Source organism: Gymnoscopelus microlampas (genome assembly GCF_963454915.1).
Source record: "Gymnoscopelus microlampas genome assembly, chromosome: 8".
NCBI lineage: Eukaryota > Metazoa > Chordata > Actinopteri > Myctophiformes > Myctophidae > Gymnoscopelus > Gymnoscopelus microlampas.
This window is the reverse complement of record NC_139945.1, coordinates 48,253,944-48,278,531: the sequence shown is the minus strand read 5'-3', so window position 1 is coordinate 48,278,531 and position 24,588 is coordinate 48,253,944. Positions and strand designations below refer to the sequence as shown.

At 39.3% G+C, this 24,588-nt stretch overlaps 1 protein-coding gene across 3 annotated transcripts; it reads right to left on the bottom strand.

The window, feature by feature from the left end:
* Positions 1 to 3,338: 3,338 nt before the first annotated feature.
* On the bottom strand, positions 3,339 to 23,431 carry LOC311051161 (galectin-9-like). 3 transcript variants are annotated; one of them, XR_014601380.1, is made up of 9 exons: positions 23,288 to 23,431; positions 18,569 to 18,657; positions 16,543 to 16,750; positions 15,827 to 15,946; positions 15,461 to 15,544; positions 6,929 to 7,017; positions 5,404 to 5,560; positions 3,799 to 4,119; positions 3,339 to 3,691 (listed from the first exon to the last, which is right to left on the bottom strand). XR_014601380.1 is itself a non-coding variant. In XM_084065580.1 (8 exons), exons 1-8 carry the CDS (start codon positions 23,321 to 23,323, stop codon positions 3,973 to 3,975), a joined length of 930 nt encoding a protein of 309 aa, XP_083921706.1. In that variant the 5' UTR covers positions 23,324 to 23,431; the 3' UTR covers positions 3,339 to 3,972. The 3 variants fall into 3 exon arrangements, 2 of the variants coding, with proteins under 2 accessions (XP_083921706.1, XP_083921705.1); XM_084065580.1 differs by having other exon boundaries at positions 3,339 to 4,119; XM_084065579.1 differs by lacking the exons at positions 3,339 to 3,691; positions 3,799 to 4,119; positions 5,404 to 5,560; positions 6,929 to 7,017 and adding exons at positions 12,624 to 13,375; positions 13,895 to 14,051; positions 15,055 to 15,143.
* Positions 23,432 to 24,588: the final 1,157 nt, after the last annotated feature.

Genomic DNA, 24,588 nt, shown 5'->3' with positions numbered 1-24,588 from the left:
AGGTAGCTGCAACACTACCTATAGTGCTATAGCTTTGTCCAGACTGTTATTGTCTGTTGAGGATCACAAACTCTTGCCTTCTGTCATGACCCAAGCCCCTGTTTCACTAACACAAAGATCACTCGTTCACAAACCATTTACCAATGAAGAAGTTGTACATCTCCTCAGAACCAAAACTAGTGAAAGTAGCCGATCTACAAGCTCACAAACCATTAAAAGTTGTCAGATTGTACATCGGCTATTTTCACAATGAAGTATGTTATACATTGAAAAAACATACTCTCATTGCTATCTGAAAAGTTGTGAGATTGTAGATCATCTATTTTCACAATGAAGTATGTAAAAAACACTCAATTAAGTATTTCATGTTATCTTTAACAATTGCAAATGTATTCATTGATAGTCATGTTGTGTGAAATGCAACTTAGATGAAGTCTGCACCAAGTGAGGCTTGAACCTGTGACCTTGAGGTTGTGAGACATACACTTAAGCGGGACGCTATTGGACCAACAGACAAACCTCTGAAAAAAGAGATCACACTGATCATACAGTTTCACGCAAATAGCTGAAAAATCCTGGGTTTAAGTGTTTTTCAAACTGCTCAAGATTGCGGACAATCTAAGGGCGGTGCTTACTGGTCAACGTGATAGATGTGTTCCTCATTAGTCAAGGCACATGTGTAAGCAGGTCTAATGGCTGTCGGCCAAACGAGGCATGACTTTTGCCTGTTTAAAGTTTCAATTTTCAAAAAATTGCTATAGCGCCCCCGTTTGACCAATTGGAGTAAGATTGGTTTCAGTGATATTTGGAATGGCCCTTTACATTTCTGCAAAGTTTCAAAGAATGGTAAGTCTGCATGTATGTGTTAGGGGCAGATGAATAATTGTCATAACACTGCAATATTCATTGGCTCATTAAAGCTTCATTTTTTCACTTATGGAAAATATTTTGCAAACGTTTTTTGGCATAGGTCCAAAGTTCATGTGTAAAAAGTTTCGTGCAGATTACTCAAAAATCCCAGGAGGAGATAGGTTTTAACTGTTTTTCATATAATTCAAAATGGTGGGAGATCTAAAGGTCAGAGGTCAAAAGTCAGAGTGTGAAAGTTGTTCAGCATGAGGAGACGCATGTGTGCATCGAAGTTTCATGGCTGTAGGTCAAACAGGGCATGAGTTGTACCTGTTCAAAGTTGGCATTTTTCAATTGAGTGCCACCTTTTGACGAAAGATTGTGAGAATTATTTCTTGATCGTTTTTCATGACCATCTATCATATGGCCGAGTTTCATAAAAAGCGACTGCACGGTTCAGCCAGAACTGCCAAAAGTGGCAGAAGAAACGGAATAATCTCAATAACAAAACGGGTCCATGCTGGAAGCCTGGCCCCGTAATAAAAAGTGATCATCATCTGACATTGAAATACAATTGTCAGTCTAAAGTATACGAGCAGCCTAAAATGACCAACAGCTAAATCTATACAGGCCGACACTGCAGACCAGATTAAATACACATACATACCCGACGAAAGGCAGACATGATTTGATGTCGGTATGCTTATTGTCCTCCAAATAGTCTTCTGTTCACTTATACACAGCTGATGTGATAGCCATGGACAGGTTTCTACACTAGTAGTCTGACTTATAACTCCAGTAGTGTCAGTAGGTTTCGTTTCCTCGCAGGAGGTACGTGTTTAGTGTTTACACGAGGTTCCATATCTATATGAGAGACATCATAAAAGTCAATATACCACAGGCTGCTTTGGGGGGGGGTCCAGTTTGTTACATAAAATCTGCGTGTTGAGGAGTGACATAGAAATAAGAATAAGATGTATCTATCTAGATTTCAGTGGTGGAAAAATTCCTCCATCATTTTACTTAAAGAAATAGTTCACCCAAAAAATTACTTATTTTCTATCAATTACACACCCCATGAAGCCTTGAATTAATTTTTGTGTCTCCTACCGGATACATCAGCCGGTAGGAGACGGTAATCAAATTATTGGCTTAGGAATGCGACAAAAACAAAAAAATGGCCATGAATTCAAGGCTTCATGGGGTGTGTAATTGATAGAAAATAAGTAATTTTTGGGGTGAACTACTTCTTTAAGTAGAAGTATCAATACTGCAATGTAGAAATACTTGACTTGAGTAAAAGTGCAAAAGTATTGGCATCAAAATGTACTTAAAGTACCAAAAGTAGAAGTACTCATTATGCAGAATGTCCCATTTCAAGTTTTCAAATGTGTAAAATGTATAAAAATCTTTTAAAAATAGCCGATCTACAAGCTCACAATGTGACGCATCGCGACGCATTGAGCTTGTAGATTGGCTATTTTCAAATGGCCGAAATGAATATAGGGTTGAAGTGGTTAATGTATGTTTTGTAAGAATACAAAAAATCTACAAAGTAGTAAGTAAAGTTTTCAAACAATAGTGGAGTAAAAGTGCAATATTTGCCTCTGAGATGTAGAGAAGTAAAAGTACTGAAAACTGGAAACACTCAAGTAAAGTAAAAATCTCAAAATTGTACTTAAGTACAGTACTTGAGTAAATGTTACTTTACACCACTGCTAGATTTTGATTTCTCACAGTAGCCAGTAATTTACATAAGGTCGCAGCATGAGTCATCATGAGTCAGCACTCCTCTGCTCCAGCCCATACCAATGCCTCCTCATGCTTGTTCTATTGACAAATTTGACCAAATTGACAATGACTAAAACATTAAAACATCACATTACTACTTAAAATAAGACATTTTCTGTGTTTCTATTTCTAACGGGAGGCATGCGTTAATCCGACAGACCTTTTCTCTGACTATGTGGCATCCGCGTGCGGTTAGGGTGCGGGTTTGGTTCGGGTTTAGTGTGTGGGCTTGATTTTACTTACCTTTTTGATTAAGTCATTTTTCAGCCTATGCGTCTAAGTAGGCTAACCATGTTTGTGAAGCATCAAACATTTACAAGCAAAGACGGTTACATCCCCAAATTAAAATACTAATTGAAAGCTAAAAATCAGACCCAGTGTGAAGTGAGCGGTGTTATTTAAGGTCATCACAGTGATGGAAGCTCACTTAAAAAAAACAACATTTTTTTTGAAGTGCGCGGTGATATTTATAGGTTATGAATTTCATCATGCGTCTCGCTAGCCAATCACAATATTGAGCAAAGGGTCTGAATACTTATCAGCCAATCACAGTACAGCGAAAGACACATTTTCACGGAATGGGTCATGGGTCCCAACCCCACTTATAGGAGCGGCTACACCGCTCAAAAATCTACACCGCTCAAAAATCTACTGGACATTGGTCGACCTTAAAAAAAAACTCATCAAAGGCAACTACATCACCACTGCAGTGCCTCAGTGGCATTTATTTTTTAGTTACAAGGCACTACATAATATATGACTAATATATGCCATATAAAAGTAAGAAATGAATTTCGGTATAAAACCACAAGACAAATAAATGAGTAACTAAATAACTAAATATTTGCTAAACATTGTAGTCACTAGATATACATTTTACAAATCTTACAACCTTTTACATTTTGAGAATTGTTCCAAGAGATTAGGAAATAAGGCATTTCCCAAGGCTAAATATAAAATAATATGTGTCATAAGAGGTTTGCTCAAAGTTTCACATCGATTTATCAAAACTGAACAATGGCTTTGAAATGGCTCAGCAACATATTTCTGTCTCAGTGTTCGCCCTCAAGGTAAGGCCTTAGGTAATATCACAGGGATGCTACTAGTAAAGGTATAATCAAACTAATCAGCTATCATCCGTTTTAAATGACTATTAACTAACAAAAAACAATACAAAAAAAGAAAAGTATTTTCCGTAGAAAAAAAAATAGTGGAAGAAAACTAGAAAGGGAAGAAATCCTGCTCTGACAGAGTGAATGACTAATCAGAACACTAATCAATGATATTGGGTTTGTGGTGGTCAGTTTTGAATCTTTAGCACAACACACAAGCCTATACCATAACAGAAGTCAAAGTGACGTCTCCACCGATCTCCAACAGGTTGATCTGCTGCAGGGTGGTGTGGCGATGATTGTAGATGTGTGCCTGATTCCCATTGACCACGATCCTGAAAGAGTGAGCCTCACAGCATACGGTCAGCTAAAAGAGAGAGACCGTAGCAAATCTCAGTAATATTCACGTGCTAATGTGCCAGAGTAAAGAAGGAGATTTATCATTGATCCCATTGATCCCACAACATTGGGATCCCCCTGTATTTGTCAAAATACTTCCAAAATGTTAATGAAGTCCATGATCATAACACCAGAGGCAGCTCCACAAATCATGTTCAACCCAGATTTGGCTCAACAAAGGGAATGAACTCGTTCTCATGCTATTCATCAAAAATGTGGAATGCCCTACCAAAAGGAGTAAAGGAGTGTAAAACCCTACTCACTTTCAAAACTGCCCTAAAGATACACCTTCAGGAGGCTGCAATTGATAAATGGCCCCTTTCCAAGTCCTAACCTACCCCACCCCCCTACCCCCCCTCTCTCTTTCTTCTTTTGTACATATTTGTCACTCTTCATACCAGTAACCTGTAAACTGATTGTATGACATTCTATAGTAGTGTGTATATCTGTCTGTCTCTTATATGTCATCATGATTTGTGTGCGTGGGGAACTCATTTGAAACAAGCTCAGTGCTTTAATGAGTCTTCCAGTTTAGTAGACCTTGTATTGTGAATTTGTACTTCCATGTACTGTTGTTCTCATGTCTTACTAAATAAAGTACATCAATCAATCAATCAATTGACATTTAATGCATTTTAAAGTGCACACTGATTCTAAAAGTCTAGCAAACTGTAGACTGAAAGAACGAGCCCAATCGATGGTCTTGAAGGGCGGAGCCAAACCCAGGCGCTGGATTCCAGCGCCTGGGTTTGGAGCACTCTGATCGGTTAGGAGATAACAAGGTCCTAAGACCAGCGTTCCTGCAAGGTTCTCCCAGGCTTTTTTTCTTTTGAAACAAAAAAAAAGGCATGGGTTTCCGAGGCTAAGCAAACTGTGGAAGATATTGATGACTAAATTCACACGTCTATGGCATTTTAACAGCTCATAGCTCACATAATCATGTATTATCTTATAACATCATGTATTGTATCATGTATTATCTTGCATTATCATGTGTTATATTATGTATTAGCTTGCATCTTGATTGATTGATTAATTGAATACTTTATTAACAGTTTGCAAAAAGTACAGTGGTACAATTATACAATGATGCTAAAAGGATAACACAAAAAACCCTGAGGGCTTGTTTCCATTGTGGCTCCATCTTCATGTGTTGTACACTGTATCATGTATTATCTTCTATCATAATATGTTTTATCATGTATTATCCTATATTATCATGTTTTATCTGTCATATTAGCTGTGACTGTACCGTAAATGGATGCCCTCTTTGGAATGGCATTCCTCCAGAGCGCTCCTCACTCCCCCACATGTCGCCGTGTTTAGTGTTACGCACCACAGTGTTCTCGTTGAAACGTGGGTTGTAATGCAGAGCGACGCCACACTGAAAGCTAAGGTTCACATTGAACCTGCATGACAAAGCACAGGGTAAAGTGTTGTTAGTATACAGCATCAATTTAGTGCCCAGTAATCATTTTTGTATTTGTTATTATATGTGAAACTTCCTACTGAGTAATACATTACTCTCTTCTCAATTTACCACATGAACCCTATTATCCTTATTTTGGCGAGGTCATAGTAGGCGAACATGAAGGAAAACATTAATCTAAAATAGCTGATCAACAAGCTGGGTAGACCGGGTATTTTTCAGTGAGGAGATCGAGGGGAAAAAGGAGGCTACCAAGTATAGAGCCCTGGGGGACCCGCGTCCACAAAGTACAAAGGGTTTAAGTGGTTAAATTCTACTGAGTAATACATATTACTCTCTATTCTATTATAAAAGGCTACTAAAATTGTATTGTTGATATTTTACTTTGATTAGGCAATGAGTAGTCTGGGAGACTTCGCCTCAGAGCCTGGACAGCAGGGGCGTGGCCACTGCGTTCTGATTCAAATCAACAGCCAATGAAGAAAAGGGGCGGGATCCACATGCAGTGGGTGTTGCATGTAAATAGGAGCGACGGGAAGCTTGCGGCCACCATTGTTGTGTACTGCTGCTGTTTGCCTCTCGTCGGACTGTTTAGACGAGTTGCACAGCTCTCAGACCGGTAAGAGGCGTTTCCGCTCAGATTCTGAGCGTAAGTTACATCCCGCCCACAAATACCAGGGCTGTGGCCCAGAAGTTTCCTCGCCCCTCCCGCTTGTATGCGAGAGCTTGCGAAAACTTTTGGGAACTCAGATTAGGCAATGAGGAACATTGTTAAAACATCAGCCTGCCTCATAGGCAGCATCTAAATCCTTAAATCTTTATTATTCTACATACTTCCTTTTCATAACATACTTTTTGTTATTTTGTGTTGCTCATTTTATCTTATTTCTGTATGTAATGGAAATGTGTACACAGAACTGCAATACGTTGTATCGTAGGTTCTCCTGATTGTTTAAACTGGCACTCATGTAGAAGCGTTCTTAACCACTTAAACCCTGTACTTGGTGGACTGGAGAAGTGGCGTACCCACCGTAGAGGCAGGGCAGGTGGCCGCCTGCCCAACTAAAATCTCGCCTCCCCTAAATGTAATTCCTGGGAACGCCACTGGACCGGAGTCCATCAGGGCTCTACGCTAGTGACTGTTTTCCCTGTATACTAAATATCTTCGCTGAAAATAACCGATCTACAATCTCAACGCATTTTCTGCAAAGGTTATCCCCAGAATAAGGATGCTGGGGTGTAAGTGGTCAAGTGTTACTTCTGCATGACTTTATTTCTACAAGGTGTGCACTGGATCATGGATTGACGGTAAAGTTGAACATGTAATTAATTGATTATTAAACCAGACCCTGTGGCACTGGGATTAACCACTCCCTGGATAGTGATGGTCCGACCAGGATAAAGACCACCGTTGATGGCACTCTTGTAGGGAACCGCCTAAAAGATGCAACAGTAAATTAGTGCTGACTGGAAGTAGAGTAGAGGAGTAGTGGATCACTCAAGCCCATTTGTTGGTAACCAACATGGAACATTAAAGCATGAACGCTCTGAAGCTGTTAAGAAATTGGTGCAGAGGAGAACAAAGCTTTCATGGTTCAATGGTGGAGACAACAATTATAACCAAATATGGAATAAAGAAAAAAATATTATACCTAAAAAAAAAGAACAAGTTATAAAGACAAAATAAAAAGTGATCATCATCTGACATTGAAATACAATTGTCAGTCTAAAGTATACAAGCAGCCTAAAATGACCAACAGCTAAATCTATACAGGCCGACACTGCAGACCAGATCAAATACACATACATACCCGACGAAAGGCAGACATGATTTGATGTCGGTATGCTTATTGTCCCCAAAATAGTCTTCTGTTCACTTATACACAGCTCATGTGATAGTCATTTGGACAGGTTTCTACACTAGTAGTCTGACTTATAACTCCAGTAGTGTACGTAGGTTTCGTTTCCTCGCAGTAGGAGGTACGTGTTTAGTGTTTACACGAGGTTCCATATCTATATGAGAGACATCATAAAAGTTAATATACTACAGGCTGCTTGGGGGGGGGGGGGGGGGGGGGGGGGAGATAACATCTGCGTGTTGAGGAATTTTTGTGTCTCCTACCGGATACATCAGCCGGTAGGACACGGTAATCAAATTATTGGCTTAGGAATGCGACAAAAACAAAAAAATGGCCATGAATTCAAGGCTTCATGGGGTGTGTTATTGATAGAAAATAAGTAATTTTTGGGGTGAACTACTCCTTTAAGTAGAAGTATAAATACTGCAATGTAGAAATACTTGACTTGAGTAAAAGTGCAAAAGTATTGGCATCAAAATGTACTTAAAGTACCAAAAGTAGAAGTACTCATTATGCAGAATGTCCCATTTCAAGTTTTCAAATGTGTAAAATGTATAAAAATATTTTAAAAATAGCCGATCTACAAGCTCACAATGCGATGCATTGCGACGCATTGAGCTTGTAGATTGGCTGTTCAAATGGAAATAAATATAGGGTTGAAGTGGTTAATGTATGTGTAGCAGGGGGATATAAAGCAATGACTACGCCACCCACACATATAGGAGTGAGGGATCCTTTAAACACATTAACCATATACTGTATATATATAGATATATAGGACTGAACAAGGTAAGGTTCCCCAGGAAAGTACGGGTTCAGAATTAACAGAACCAGAGGCTGATGTATCAAATGTGTCAAGTTTATTCAACAATTGGTATAAAAATAGTCAAGTTAAAATACAGAAAGGAATAAAGCGGTTAGTATTATAGTTCTGCAAAAGGGACTAAATTCAAGAAGCAAAGGGGCAGTAAGGGTAAGGGCTTCGGGGCCTCTAAACTAAATATACAGAAATTAAACAAATCAAATCCAAATAATGCAAAACCAAAAGAAAATAAAGTAAATAAGTAACCAAAAGCAAATCAGCAAATAAGCCAATCAAAACAAACTACAAATAGGCAAAACCAAAGTCAAAATCATGCAATGCTACTTAATGGCCCAGTATAGCTCTGTCCTCAGTCAACCCTATTGCACTCAGTCTAAATAGTATATATATATATATATATATATGACACGGTGGGAAAAACAGTGATTAGTTAGTTCAGCTCCTACAAAAAATCAAATAATAAAACATTAGACCAAAGCAAAGCAAAGCAAAGTTTGTTGTTTACCCAGGGTGTCGGACTAAGCACGAAGCTTGTTTCCAGCCGGACCCTGCATGGAAGCCTTGCTCAAGGGCTATTCAGCGGTGATTCATGATTGATGTGATGAATTGGGGAATCGAACTAGGGACCTTCCGGTATCAAGGCCGCCCCTCTAACCACTAGGCCACCGCTGCCACACTAGACCTAGACCAACCCTCCAACAATTCATCGATTCATTAGGCTCCTATAGCAAGATGACAAAATACATAAAAATAACAAACATACCCAAATAGTCAATGTAGGCTCATGGCTCCAATTGATAAAGGCCTGCACAGCCACAGAGTACTGCTACTCAAAGGACCTGGAGGCTTCTGGAAGTACAGATATATATTAGTATAATTAACAACAGGCCTAATATTGTCAGCCTATCTAAACTCTTATACATATACTATTGTTACAATGAGTTATAAAAACCTTGTCATTTGTTTCAGATTGTCTTACCGAGAATTAGTCTGTACCCCTCATGCCTCCAGGTCTCTCTCACAAACATTCAAACCAGGCTTTTGGCTAGACAGGAGGCCACAAACCTGGCCACCCCTCTTTATGCACTTTCCTTAAAGGGCCAGTGCTACATATGTTTTGTAATAATACAAAAAATCTACAAAGTAGTAAGTAAAGTTTTCAAAGAATAGTGGAGTAAAAGTGCAATATTTGCCTCTGAGATGTAGTGAAGTAAAAGTACTGAAAACTGGAAACACTCAAGTAAAGTAAAAATCTCAAAATTGTACTTAAGTACAGTACTTGAGTAAATGTACTTAGTTATATTTCAGTTAACTACGCAGTTAACGACGCAACTACGCAGCATACAATTATAATGTAGAGTGGGAGTGGGGTGAGAAAAATAGGGGAAACAGTTAAAATGAATGAAAAAATGAGATATTACACCTATACAGTTGTTTTCTTATGCATTCAATCGGGTACGTGTGATGATGATCCTCTATACATTAATATAATATTAAAATGCCTAGAGGGTGGGTCGACAGTGGGTGGACAGTCGCTCCAATCTGCACCAAATTTGGCACAAAAACTGTTTGCCATGACAATAGTCACATTGTCATGCCCCCCCCCCCCCAATTCAGAATGTTACATTCTATGTTAAAATTGCCTTGAAGGTAGGTTGACGGTGGAGGTCACAAACGTTAACATCCGATCCGCACCAAACTTGCCACAAACACTGTTATGGGGTCTGCCATGACAATAGTCACCCTAGGGGGTACGTACGGCCCCCAACGGGGCACGTCGGGGGCCCCCGGCACATATGTATCTATATTTTTTTGGGGGGGGGGGACACATGTTTGAAATATTCTGGATGCCTCACGGCTCTGATCGGACACTGTAATACTTTTTTTTATCATTCATTTAAACACTTTATAGCCTACAGTATAATCAAAGTAATTATTATAGTGTGTGGGCTTGATTTTACTTACCTTTTTGATTAAGTCCTTTTTCAGCCTATGCGTCTAAGTAACCATGTTTGTGAAGCATCAAACATTTACAAGCAAAAACGGTTACATCCCCAAATTAAAATACTAATTGAAAGCTAAAAATCACACCCAGTGTGAAGTGAGCGGTGTTATTTGGGGTTCTCAAACTTTTTTGGCCCAGGTACCCCTTGGAGGGGAGATTTCTTTCCAGGTACCCCCTCATCCTCGCAGCTGCGATAAGCATATACTTCCAACCACATGTGTACATTTAGATGCCATTGGAACTATTTGTATTAAACAACGTTTCATTCAAAATCTTTCAGACCCATTTCATAGTCATAAACAGAAACCACTACTACTATATGAATCATGTGCCAATAGTAATTTTATTAAAATAGCTTTTGTGTAAAACCTGACAGAACACTTTTGAAGTAACTGATCTTAATGGTTCAGACTTCAGAAAATGAACACTTCTATAGTCCTAATAACAACAGACATGTAAAATGACCAGTCTAAAGGTGACTTTTAGTAGGTGCTTCAATTTAAAAATAATAAACTTATTGTTAGGGATATTCGATATTGACTTTTTTGCCAATATCCGATATTCCGATATTGTCCAACTCTTAATTTCCGATTCCGATATCCAGTGGTGGACAGTAACGGAGTAAATGTACTTGAGTACTGTACTTGAGTACAGATTCTGAGGATCTGTACTTTACTTGAGTATTAGATTTTTTTGATACGTATTACTCTTACTTAAAGTACATTTCCAAGACAAATATTTTACTTTTACTCGAGTATATTTCTAGGAAGGCTATAAAGTACTTTTAAGCCCACTGCACATCCACAACAATGTTTCGCCATGCATGTTGCAAGGAGTTGCAACATGCAACTACTTGCAACTACTTGCAACCATTAACCCCAATGGCAGTTGCAAGGAGTTGCATCGGTGTGTGGTTGACCTTAAAACAGTTTTGTTGCAAGGAGTTGCATTGGTGTGTGGTTGACCTTAAAACAGTTTTGTTGCAAGGGGTTGCATCGGTGTGTGGTTGACCTTAAAATAGTTTTGTTGCAAGGAGTTGCATTGGTGTGGTTGACCTTAAAACAGTTTTGTTGCAAGGAGTTGCGACTAGTTGCATTGGTGCGGTTTGGCCTTTAGGTTGGCTGTTTTTTTTCTTCCCTAAAATGCAATTGGCTTAACTTCTGCTCTCACACTAGCCATGTTTCTGGCTTGTTTCTGAAGTATATTTAAAAACAATTACTTTTTTACTCTTACTTGAGTAACATTTTGACTGAGCTACGTTTACTTATAGTGGAGTGAATTTGACCAAGGAGTATCTGTACTCTTACTCAAGTACTGGGGTCGAGTACTTCGTCCACCTCTGCCGATATCAACCGATACCGACATATGCGGTACCATATCTTTTCACCAAAAGTCAACTAATTGTCAGGTAACAACATCACATATCTAATCAAATAAAATAGCTTTAATATCAATGTAATATCTAATAAATATCTAATACATCTAATATGTATACAGTGATGTTGTTAGGTTTTCAATGAAGTGAGTCCCGGGACTCACTGGTGGTCATTTGAATGAGTCCCACTAATCTTAGATTAGATGTTGGCCTATTTGACAGTGCAAAAGCATAATTGCCTCTGATGCCTATAACATTAACGAGCGCCAACGAGCGTCAGCTGGAAACAGACGCACACACCTGCCCTCTGCAGTGCTCTAATTTGAAAGTGACTGGAGTCTGTCTCATTTCTCTGCAAAAACCTTTGAATATGATGGAATATGATTAAGGATTACTGTGATTATTGTAAGCTCACATTTCATATCACATACACCATTACAGTAAGAACTTATGCAACTTTCACTAGCCCCCCCCCATAAAAAAATACATAATACAAAAATATTTTTAATCAAAAATATTTTTAATGAAAAAATATTTTTAATCAAAACATATTTTCAATCAAAACAATTTTTTTATTTTTATCTGTGAAATATTTCGCGGACCCCCTGGCCATGCGTCACGGACCCCCAGGGGTCCGCGGACCCCACTTTGAGAACCGTGTAAGGTCATCACAGTGATGGAAGCTCACTTTTAAAAAAAGTTATTTTTTTGAAGTGCGTGGTGAAATTTATAGGTTATGAATTTCATCATGCGTCTCGCTAGCCAATCACAATACTGAGCAAAGGGTCTGAATACTTATCAGCCAATCACAGTACAGCGAAAGACACATTTTCACGACGGTTGGGTCATGGGTCCCAACCCCACTTATAGGAGCGGCTACACCGCTCAAAAATCTACACCGCTCAAAAATCTACTGGACATTGGTCGACCTTAAAAGAAAACTCATCAAAGGAAACTACATCACCACTGCAGTGCCTCAGTGGCATTTATTTTTTAGTTACAAGGCACTACATAATATATGACTAATATATGCCATATAAAAGTAAGAAATTAATTTCGGTATTAAACAACAAGACAAATAAATGAGTAACTAAATAGCTAAATATTTGCTAAACATTGTAGTCACTAGATATACATTTTACAAATCTTACAACCTTTTACATTTTGAGAATTATTCCAAGAGATTAGGAAATAAGGCATTTCACAAGGCTAAATATAAAATAATATGTGTCATAAGAGGTTTGCTCAAAGTTTCACATTGATTTATCAAAACTGAACAATGGCTTTGAAATGGCTCAGCAACATATTTCTGTCTCAGTGTTCGCCCTCAAGGTAAGGCCTTAGGTAATATCACAGGGATGCTACTAGTAAAGGTATAATCAAAGCAATCAGCTATCATCCGTTTTAAATGACTATTACCTAACAAAAAACAATATAAAAAAAATAAAAGTATTTTCCGTAGAATAAAAAATAGTGGAAGAAAACTAGAAAGGGAAGAAATCCTGCTCTGACATAGAATAAATGACTAATCAGAACACTAATCAGTGATATTGGGTTTGTGGTGGTCTTTAGCACAACACACAAGCCTATACCATAACAGAAGTCAAAGTGACGTCTCCACCAATCTCCAACAGGTTGATCTGCTGCAGGGTGGTGTGGCGATGATTGTAGATGTGTGCCTGATTCCCATTGACCACGATCCTGAAAGAGTGAGCCTCACAGCATACGGTCAGCTAAAAGAGAGAGACCGTAGCAAATCTCAGTAATATTCACGTGCTAATGTGCCAGAGTAAAGAAGGAGATTTATCATTGACATTTAATGTATTTTAAAGTGCACACTGATTCTAAAAGTCTAGCAAACTGTGGAAGACATTGATGACTAAATTCACACGTCTATGGCATTTTAACAGCTCATAGCTCACATAATCATGTATTATCTTATAACATCATGTATTGTATCATGTATTATCTTGCATTGTCATGTGTTATATTATGTATTAGCTTGCATCTTGATTGATTGATTAATTGAATACTTTATTAACAGTTTGCAAAAAGTACAGTGGTACAATTATACAATGATGCTAAAAGGATAACACAAAAAACCCTGAGGGCTTGTTTCCATTGTGGCTCCATCTTCATGTGTTGTACACTGTATCATGTATTATATTCTATTTTAATATGTTTTATCATGTATTATCCTATTATATATATTATATAATATGTTATATCTGTCATATAAGCTGTGACTGTACCGTAAATGGATGCCCTCTTTGGAATGGCATTCCTCCAGAGCGCTCCTCACTCCCCCACATGTCGCCGTGTTTAGTGTTACGCACCACAGTGTTCTCGTTGAAACGTGGGTTGTAATGCAGAGCGACGCCACACTGAAAGCTAAGGTTCACATTGAACCTGCATGACAAAGCACAGGGTAAAGTGTTGTTAGTATACAGCATCAATTTAGTGCCCAGTAATCATTTGTGTATTTGTTATTATATGTGAAACTTTCTACTGAGTAATACATTACTCTCTTCTCAATTTACCACATGAACCCTAGCATCCCTATTTTGGCGAGGTCATAGTAGGCGAACATGAAGGAAAACATTCATCTAAAATAGCTGATCTACAAGCTGGGTAGACCGGGTATTTGTCAGTGAGGAGATCGAGGGGAAAAAGGAGGCTACCAAGTATAGAGCCCTGGGGGACCCGGGTCCACAAAGTACAAAGGGTTTAAGTGGTTAAATTCTACCGAGTAATACATATTACTCTCTATTCTATTATAAAAGGCTACTAAAATTGTATTGTTGATATTTTACTTTGATTAGGCAATGAGGAACATTGTTAAAACATCAGCCTTCCTCATAGACAGCATCTAAATCCTTAAATCTTTATTACTCTACATACTTTCCCATCATATACTTTTGTTATTTTGTGTTGCTCATTTTATCTTATTTCTGTATGTAATGGAAATGTGTACACAGAACTGCAATACTTAGTAGCGTAGGTTCTCCTGATTGTTTAAACTGGCACTCATGTAGAAGCGTTCTTAACCACTTAAATCCTGTACTTGGTGGACCGGAGAAGTGGCGTACCCACCGTAGAGGCAGGGCAGGAACTAAAATCTCGCCTCCCCTAAATGTAATTCCTGGGAACGCCACTGGACCGGAGTCCATCAGGGCTCTACACTAGTGACTGTTTTCCCTCTATACTAAATATCTTCGCTGAAAATAGACGATCTACAATCTCACAACGCATTTTCTTTATACTGTAGGACCTACAGTGTAGGTCATCCCCAGAATAAGGATGCTGGGGTGTAAGTGGTCAAGTGTTACTTCTGCATGACTTTATTTCTACAAGGTGTGTCATGGATTGACGGTAAAGTTGAACATTTAATCAATTGAATATTAAGCCAGACCCTGTGGCACTGGGATTAACCACCCCCTGGATAGTGATGGTCCGGCCAGGATAAAGACCACCGTTGATGGCACTCTTGTAGGGAACCGCCTAAAAGATGCAACAGTAAATTAGTGTTGACTGGAAATAGAGTAGAGGAGTAGTCAAGCCCATTTGTTGGTAACATATCAAAATCTTGATTTGGGAATTTTGCCTCACTCAAACAGATATTTCAAAAGTTTTTAAATGTAAGATGACGAGCTAGCAAAGAATATTTCAGAAGTTAATACGATAATAGACAGCAGCCAGGTATTCACTCATACTTGTATTTGCTCTCTTCACTTCACTTTCTTTTCTCTTATACAGTAGGCAGGACCTATTGCTAAACTAGGTTCGGGTTGGGGTACTTGAATACGGTTAATACTCACAAACATTGCTGGTAGAAATCCTGCTTGAGGTGGGAACCCTGGATAAGGACATGAAGTAAAACCAGGAAAAGGTTGTGGAGGGACCTGAAATTCAGAAGAAACAACTCTTTCAATAGGTTCTTCTTCAATGTGTTCATCATCAAACTTGTGCTGATTGCTTTCTCAGGAAGTGGCATAGGCCACTTCCTGCCTATGCCACCCATTGTTCCCACCAACCTCTACGATAACAAAAGCCAAACCTCTGTTGACAAGTTATAAGTTTGCCGTGAAACAGACTATACAGACGTATAGACATTCAAACTTGGCTGAGACAATAGGGACATCCCAAATACAGTTTGTTTTCATTATGTTTGACTGTTCTCTTACCACAGGGTTCTGGAAAGCAATGGAGGACACCTCTACTTTCCCTCCAACAGATATAGTGTCCACCATCAGAAATGGGATGCGATGTTTATACTCCATGAAGAAGCTTCCATTGGTACTCACCTGGACAGAGCAGAGACAACTGTCAAACCAACTAATCATGGACGAAAGCAACTAAAGGATTTCAAAAACCCATAAAACTGAAACACCAAAACGATAAAACTAAAATATGAGTCGTTTTCTTGTTTCTGCCTTCTTGGAATGCAACCCCCTGTCACAGTCACAGACTGTGCCTGTCTAGGTGTTGTATTTCTATGTTGTGTTCTAGTTGTTCTGGTTCTATGTTGTCTTCCCCAGCTGTATCTCATGTGTAATCAGCCCTCATGTGTGTATATTAGCCTTGTTCCCCAGTCAGTGCTTGTCGGATCATTGTTTGTGTGTCACATCGTCTGTCTGTATGTTTACCTGTAATAAAATCCCTATCATGGGTTTTGAACACTACTCTGCCTGGCTGTCTGCATTTGGGTCCTCACCATACCACCAGATCGTGACACCCCCCATGTGTACTTCACAAAACACATGTGATAAAACTTGTTATATTACTGACAACCAGTATGGTGTTAAAAACAATAAATTTAGGTTATAACAACATTACCATTCACCGTTATAGTGTTATAAATGTTGGTATCACTGACATTGTATTGAACTATTAACCTAACCTGATACGCGTGATTTTGGACTGTGAACGTGAGACTGAAGCTACAGCCACTGGCAAATGGAGGGTTCTGGTTCCTCTCTTCAGTCTCCCACTGGGAGTTCCGCAAGGTGTTGGCGACCACATAACCGGGGAAACTGTCATATCGTGGGTTAAAATGGAAGGCGATGTCTGCGTTGGCTCGTGTCCCACATTGCAAATTGACATGGAACCTAAAAGAGGGAAGGGAGAGAAAGGGGATAGTAACCACTTCTTGTCAGAGGTGGAGTCGACAAAGGTCACAGTTCGCAGAATTAGGGAAGCCCGCACACAAGGGAAGTCCCAAGAATTATTCTCACAGTTGATGGTTCGGAAAAGGACTGTTAAGTAATAATAACCAGTGTAATTCTAAAGAACTACACAAGTAAGCTTACAAGAAAGTTAAGAGATTATCAACAGTAAATTAAGATTCACTTGATAACCGAACAAAGAGGAAAGGACTCCAGGTGGAGTTAATATAGACAAGGAGATGACATATTGATTACGTCATCGCCACGTCATCGTCGGAGATGATGTAACGATTATGTGATCGTTACGTCACCCTTAACACTTCTTGTGTTTTTGGCGACACCTCGGGTACCTACGGGGATATTGCGGCACCTGTGTTTTTGCTGCGGGCTTCGATAGGAGGCCAAATCCAGAACAGTAGTTCAGAATTTCTTTTTAAAACATTGTGTGCCAAAAACAGTACGGACCGCTTTTGAAAAGCCATGCGTGGAGTGCCATAAACGTTTATAACCGTTTAGCTTTTTTCCCCCTTTTTTTTCTCGCCCTAGCGAAACTTTGGAATCACCCACGGTGCCTCTAAAATGGAAGGGATAGATGTGGATGGGTGCCAAAAAACCTGGCTTCCGTCTACTCCCATTCTATCTCCTTGTCCTTGATAAAAACCTCCGGATCTCCTTAACTTTTTACAGTGGTGAAAACGAGCCATTTTCGGTGCACGATCACGCCACAATAGACCATATTCACACGCCGGCCATATTGCCATTAAGTCAATGAAATGCCACCCCAGTTGCCACCCCAGTTGCCACAGCAACGCAATGTTAAATTCCAAAATGGCCGCCGTGTGAATATGGACTATGGCGGCTCGTGTGAGAGATGTTATTGTTCCAAGCGTTAGACGGGACCTTCGACCATCGTACACGCACCCTTTGTTTACATCCGTGTCCTCGTCGTGGCCACTACAGCGCTAAACATATCAGCGTAAACGGTAAAGAATGCCAGCATGTACCCTGTTTTAATAAAACACTTAATGTGTGAAAAGATACAAAATGTATTTCAATTTCCAAATGCCAGCATAATTTTGGCATTTTCCAGCTTCTAGCCGTACAATTTGTGTGTTGTTACATCGGAAAAAAGTTATAAAGTAACAGTCCGCCCACAAGGGAGCATTCCTTTTCAAAAGTAATGACGCACATCTCTCAAAAACCCCCTAAGGATGTCCAAATAATTTTTTGCACCATTCATAGGGAAACAGAGCTAGCATTTGTATGTACTGGCTTGGCTATTATCATTGAAGATTGTGAAACTTGGGCAACTACATGTACATACTTGTATTAATTAATTAATAACCTTTATCACCGGCTGATCACACAGATCTGTCTGTGTGTGTGTGTGTGTGTGTGTGTGCGTGCGTGCGTGCGTGCGTGCGTGTAAAATAGTGTAATTCCCACGGCCATTTTAAATGCATTTCAGTACGGTTAGAATATATGCTAGAATATATGTGTGACGCGTTGTTTTGGCCAATGGGCACATCCTTCTTCTGACCGTTCATTTACCGTATGGCAAACAGAGCTTGAAGAGTGGTGGGGCATTACATGCTGTAAAGATATCAGTTTAAATTGTATGAGATGAAACTACCAGCCATCAAAATAGCTAATGCTCCAAGGATTCCACATTTCCATTGAGTTGGCGGTACTTGAAAATGTTGGGCCCCAAGGAGATCACATGCCCTGTGGGTAAACAGCAGAAATGCCACACAGACTCACCTGTCCGCCCCCGGTAAGACTCGTCCAATGATGGTAATGGTCTTCCCCTCTAGGAGACCACCATGGATAGCACCAGTGAAGGGGATCCGCTGGAAGGAACATACAATCCAAAACAATTTTTCTACAGGCTATTATGTGATGTGAAATGAAAGAGAATAACATAGTTCTATTGGTGACTAAATTGTCTTTTTTTGTTTTCCAAAATGTAAAACAATAAAGAACTAGACAGCACAGCCAGGTCTCCTCCAGGCCAGGTAGATTATTGTGGGCCAGCAATATTCGGAATTCAGTCATTAGGCCTACAGAGGTGAGTGGAACTGCTGCGTTCATGATTTGAGGCATTTTGTTCAAAACGAACCACTCCTGCAAGATCTTAGCTCTTGGAATATAAGAAATTGGACAGATCCGTCTTGATCACATGACTATAGAGACAATGTGTACCGATTTGCGTGATGTTTGGACAACATTTGTACAGTAGGAGTAATATCAAAAACTTTGTTTTGCAAAAATCGGCCTCCTGGTGGCGCTATAACAGGCCCATGTGAAAGATTTGAGGCATAGGTTCTATTCTGGCATCCAGGGAGTGTGTGTGCCAAGCCCCCAGAGCCACGGTAGAACAGTGAAGCGGTGCATGCTTCTACCGTTTGAAACCTTAGTGCGCCTGCTCATAACTCTATGGTCACACCTATCGACCCAATATTGGTACTTCCAGCAGGCAGATTCTATTAGACCCAATGGACCCAATTTTAAACTTCCGGCAGACTTCCGGGTGCTTCAAACGCCACTGAGCAACGTTCATAGAAATGAATAGCTGGGGGCGGAACACACCTGCTCAGAGGTGGGTTCTGCAACTTTGCGTTCTGCAACATGGGTTCTGCAACTTTGTTGAGTTTGTGTATGCTCCAAGCAGCAACACTGCCCCCATAGAAAGATGCCACGTTTGTCCCTTCAGGATAAGGCCTGTGCAATAGGGCAAGTGAAGCTGGTGTTCCGTTACGCAGATTACGCATTATTTGATGTCAGCCCTGGTACCATTTGCAGGCAGGTGTGTGCCAGTCAAAGGTGTGTGTGTGACCTGCACCTGAGCATGGGCCCTGCAACTTTGACATCTGTCTTTGGTACCAAATCTTGCCTGTAAATCTTGCCTGTAAATCTATGGTTCCTCAGTGAAGCAAGGGGTCTTGCTTTGTTGTCTTCCTTGTTGACTTCACCAGTCTCACAGAACTTAGACCTAAGTTTGGAAATTGTACCAGGGCTAACACCAAATAATGCTGTCACTCTGCATAACGAACACCAGCTTCACTTGCCGTGTTGCACAGGCCTTATGCTGACAAAAGTGGCATCTTTCCATGGGGGCAGTGTTGCTGCTTGGAGCATACACAAACTCAACAAAGTTGCAGAACCCATGTTCAGGTGCCAGTCACTCACCTGTGAGGCAGTCACACTCCTGTGACTGGCACACACCTGAAGCCAATTGAATGTCATGAATGTCACAACATTGAATGTCAGCAGAAAAGTCTAACAGGCCATTTTGGCACATTTTTGCTCGGCGCTACCCACACGTTTGTCTGTGTTGCTCATTCCATGAATGCCCGATGCTTACACGCTGTACCTCCTTGTAAAGGTGACTCATCGCTGATAAAAATGATATATAACACTTTACTGATTGGTATTAGTAAAGGGGAGATATAATGGCCCAAATTCAAGTTTCCTTACATTTTGTGAGCAGTTTATATATATATATATATATATATATATATATATATATATATATATATATATATATATATATTTGGAAAATGTTTTTAAGTTAACTAAAGCAGGGGTTCTCAAACTTTTTTGGCCCAGGTACCCCTTGGAGGGGAGATTTTTTTCCAGGTACCCCCTCATCCTCGCAGCAGCGATAAGCATATACTTACAAGCACATGTGTAAATTTAGATGCCATTGGAACTATTTGTATTAAACAACGTTTCAATCAAAATCTTTCAGACCCATTTCATAGTCATAAACAGAAACCACTACTACTATAATGAATCATGTGCCAATAGTAATTTCATTAAAATAGCTTTTGTGTAAAACCTGACAGAACACTTTTCAAGTAACTGATCTTAATGGTTCAGACTTCAGAAAATGAACACTTCTATAGTCCTAATAAAAACAGACATGTAAAAATGACCAGTCTAAAGGTGACTTTTAGTAGGTGCTTCAATTTAAAAATAATAAACTTATTGTTAGGGATATTCGATATTGACTTTTTTGCCAATATCCGATATTCCGATATTGTCCAACTCTTAATTTCCGATTCCGATATCCAGTGGTGGACAGTAACGGAGTAAATGTACTTGAGTACTGTACTTGAGTACAGATTCTGAGGATCTGTACTTTACTTGAGTATTAGCTTTTTTTGATACGTATCACTCTTACTTAAAGTACACTGTAACTTACAGTACATTTCCAAGACAAATATTTTACTTTTACTTGAGTATATTTCTAGGAAGGCTATAAAGTACTGAGTACTTTTAAGCCCACTCCACATCCACAACAATGTTTCGCCATGCATGTTGCAAGGAGTTGCAACATGCAACTACTTGCAACTACTTGCAACCATTAACCCCAATGGCAGTTGCAAGGAGTTGCATCGGTGTGTGGTTGACCTTAAAACAGTTTTGTTGCAAGGAGTTGCATCGGTGTGTGGTTGACCTTAAAACAGTTTTGTTGCAAGGAGTTGCATCGGTGTGTGGTTGACCTTAAAACAGTTTTGTTGCAAGGAGTTGCGACTAGTTGCATTGGTGCGGTTTGGCCTTTAGGTTGGCTGTTTTTTTTCTTCCCTAAAATGCAATTGGCTTAACTTCTGCTCTCACACTAGCCGTGTTTCTGGCTTGTTTCTGAAGTATATTTAAAAACAATTACTTTTTTACTCTTACTTGAGTAACATTTTGACTAAGCTACTTTTACTTATAGTGGAGTGAATTTGACCAAGGAGTATCTGTACTCTTACTCAAGTACTGGGGTCAAGTACTTCGTCCACCTCTGCCGATATCAACCGATACCGACATATGCGGTACCATATCTTTTCACCAAAAGTCAACTAATTGTCAGGTAACAACATCACATATCTAATCAAATAAAATAGCTTTAATATCAATGTAATATCTAATAAATATCTAATACATCTAATATGTATACAGTGATGTTGTTAGGTTTTCAATGAAGTGAGTCCCGGGACTCACTGGTGGTCATTTGAATGAGTCCCACTAATCTTAGTATGTTGGCCTATTTGACAGTGCAAAAGCATAATTGCCTCTGATGCCTATAACATTAATGAGCGTCAACGAGCGTCAGCTGGAAACAGACGCACACACCTGCCCTCTGCAGTGCTCTAATTTGAAAGTGACTGGAGTCTGTCTCATTTCTCTGCAAAAACCTTTGAATATGATGGAATATGATTAAGGATTACTGTGATTATTGTAAGCTCACACTTCATATCACATACACCATTACAGTAAGAACTTATGCAACTTTCACTACCCCCCCCCCCCCCATAAAAACATTTTTAATCAAAACATATTTTAATCAAAAAATATTTTTAATCAAAAAATATTTTTAATCAAAAGTTTTTTTTTAAAATGTTTTATCTGTGAAATATTTCGCAGACCCCCTGGTCATGCGTCGGGTCCACGGACCCCACTTTGAGAACCGTGGAACTAAAGTATACATGATTAGAAGAACTAGCCCCATTTAGAACCTCTCCCTCCGCTATGTAGCTCCGAGATGAGGTCCTACGTTTGCCGGTGCCGTTTGTTTGAACATTTTCCGCACATTTACCACTTTACATGTTTCTTACCCCTTTCTGCACATCGTATCCAAAAGGTAAAGGTTTTCTGAAATGCTCTCAGATGTTTGAAATTTTAACGTACCATAGAATCAATCCAACGAGTTGAAAAAAGAGTTTAATTCGCCTCTCTCCTCACCTCAGCCGGTTACATGTTTTTAAGACATTGCGCAAGAGTTGCACCCGTAGAGATAACATTACTGATGCCCCTACTGGTCAAATGTTGAATTGCATCTTCTAATGTATAATATTATGGAACCGGCTGAGGAGAGAAGCGAGTTAAACGCTTTTTTCAACTCATTGGATAGATTTTATTGTACGTTAAAATGTCAAACATCTGTGAGCATTTCAGAAAACCTTTAGTTTTTGGATACGATGTGCAGAAAGGGGTAAGAAACATGTAAAGTGGTAAATGTGCGGGAAAAATTCAACCAAACGGCACCGGCAAACGTGGAACCTCATCTCGGAGCTATACAGCGGAGGGAGAGGTTCCGATTGGAGCATGCTTAAACATTCGACAATTAAGGTCTAATATTTCTACAATTGCTACAAATTGCTACAAAACCTGTATATCCAGTCATTTTGTTGTAGGATAAAATTAAGTCTGATAACATTACTGAGACCATTTTGGACAAAATAAACAATTTTACATCGAGGTGCCCAGATGTCCTTACCCACCTATCCTGTATTCGGACTTTACTCGAACTCCAAAATATAGTTAGCCTAGTCTTATTTCACAAGCTATTACAAAATGGGCTGTGCAAACAAAAGTCAAACTACTGCACGCCGCATCTTGCCATTTAAAAAAACATTACCGTTACTTATTTCCTAAAAGAGAAAATTAGTTTTAATACTATAGGGCTACATACACCACAAAGCCACTTACCGGATTGTTAAACGGTGACTGGTGATGAAATGCCATGATCTGAAAAAGGCAGTTTTGGTAATTTTTGCTCAAGAGAGTCAATTAATCTCCGACACTGTGTGACACACTCACACACAATGAACTACACTCCAAATTTCTTCAGATTACCATTAGCGTTGTATTCCTCTTTTAGGTTTCGGTTTATCCCCATGAAGGCGGTCCTTCAAATCGTGTAAAAACTAAGTAGCCTACATTTACTCAAGTACTAGCTGTACGTAAGTACAATTTTGAGGTATGTTTACTTTTCACTTCACTGGAGTAGCCTATTATTTCCAATTGTCAGTACTTTTACTTCTACTCCACGACAACTATTATACTTTTACTCCTCTACAATTATTTGAAAACTTTAGTTAGGCTACTAGTTACTTTGTAGATTTTAATTATTATTACCACTTCAGCTTCACTTACATTTCGGCCATTTGAAAATAGCCGATCTACAAGCTCACAATGCCATGCATTGTGATCTTGTAGATCTGCTATTTTCAAAAGATCTATAGCCTAGGCCTACATTTTATATATTTTAAAAGTTGTGAAATGGGACATTCTGCAGTACTTTCTACTTTTGGTACTTTAAGCAGAGGTGGACAAGGTACTCAACCCCCCCAGTGCTTGAGTAAGAGTAGGCCTACAGATACTCCTGGTCAAATTTACTACACTACAAGTAAAAGTAGCTCAGTCAAAATGTTACTCAAGTAAGAGTAAAAAAGTAATTGCTTTTAAATATACTTAAGTATTCAAAAGTACATGCTTTTAAAAATACTTAAAGTACAAGTAAAAGTTAAAGTCCTTTGAAGTCCTCGACTACCTCGAACACTGTCCCGTCGGCAGTGGCAATGATGTCCTCTGTGTTAAATACCGATAGTTTTCTTGTTATAGAGCTTGAGGCAGATCTGAGATCTTCCTGCACTCCATTTCTACTGCCAGTAGTAGTTCCCTCCCTTACATTCTCTGCTCTGTCTGAGACTCAGGTAATGTCATCTGATAGTCATCATGATGGGAGTTACTAGCTTATCAATCAATCAATCAAACTGTATTTATAGAGCACATTTTCACACAACCTTAGACTAGTTGACCAAAGTGCTGCACAGACAGGTAAAATAAAAGCAATACATTAAATCAAAGAACAAAAACACAAAAACATGTATAAAACACATAACATGCATGCATATAGGAGACACAGACATAGAGCGAGATTTACATTTACATTTACACCTACACAGTGTTGTGTTCTATTTTTTTTCGGAAGGTATACGCTACGATAC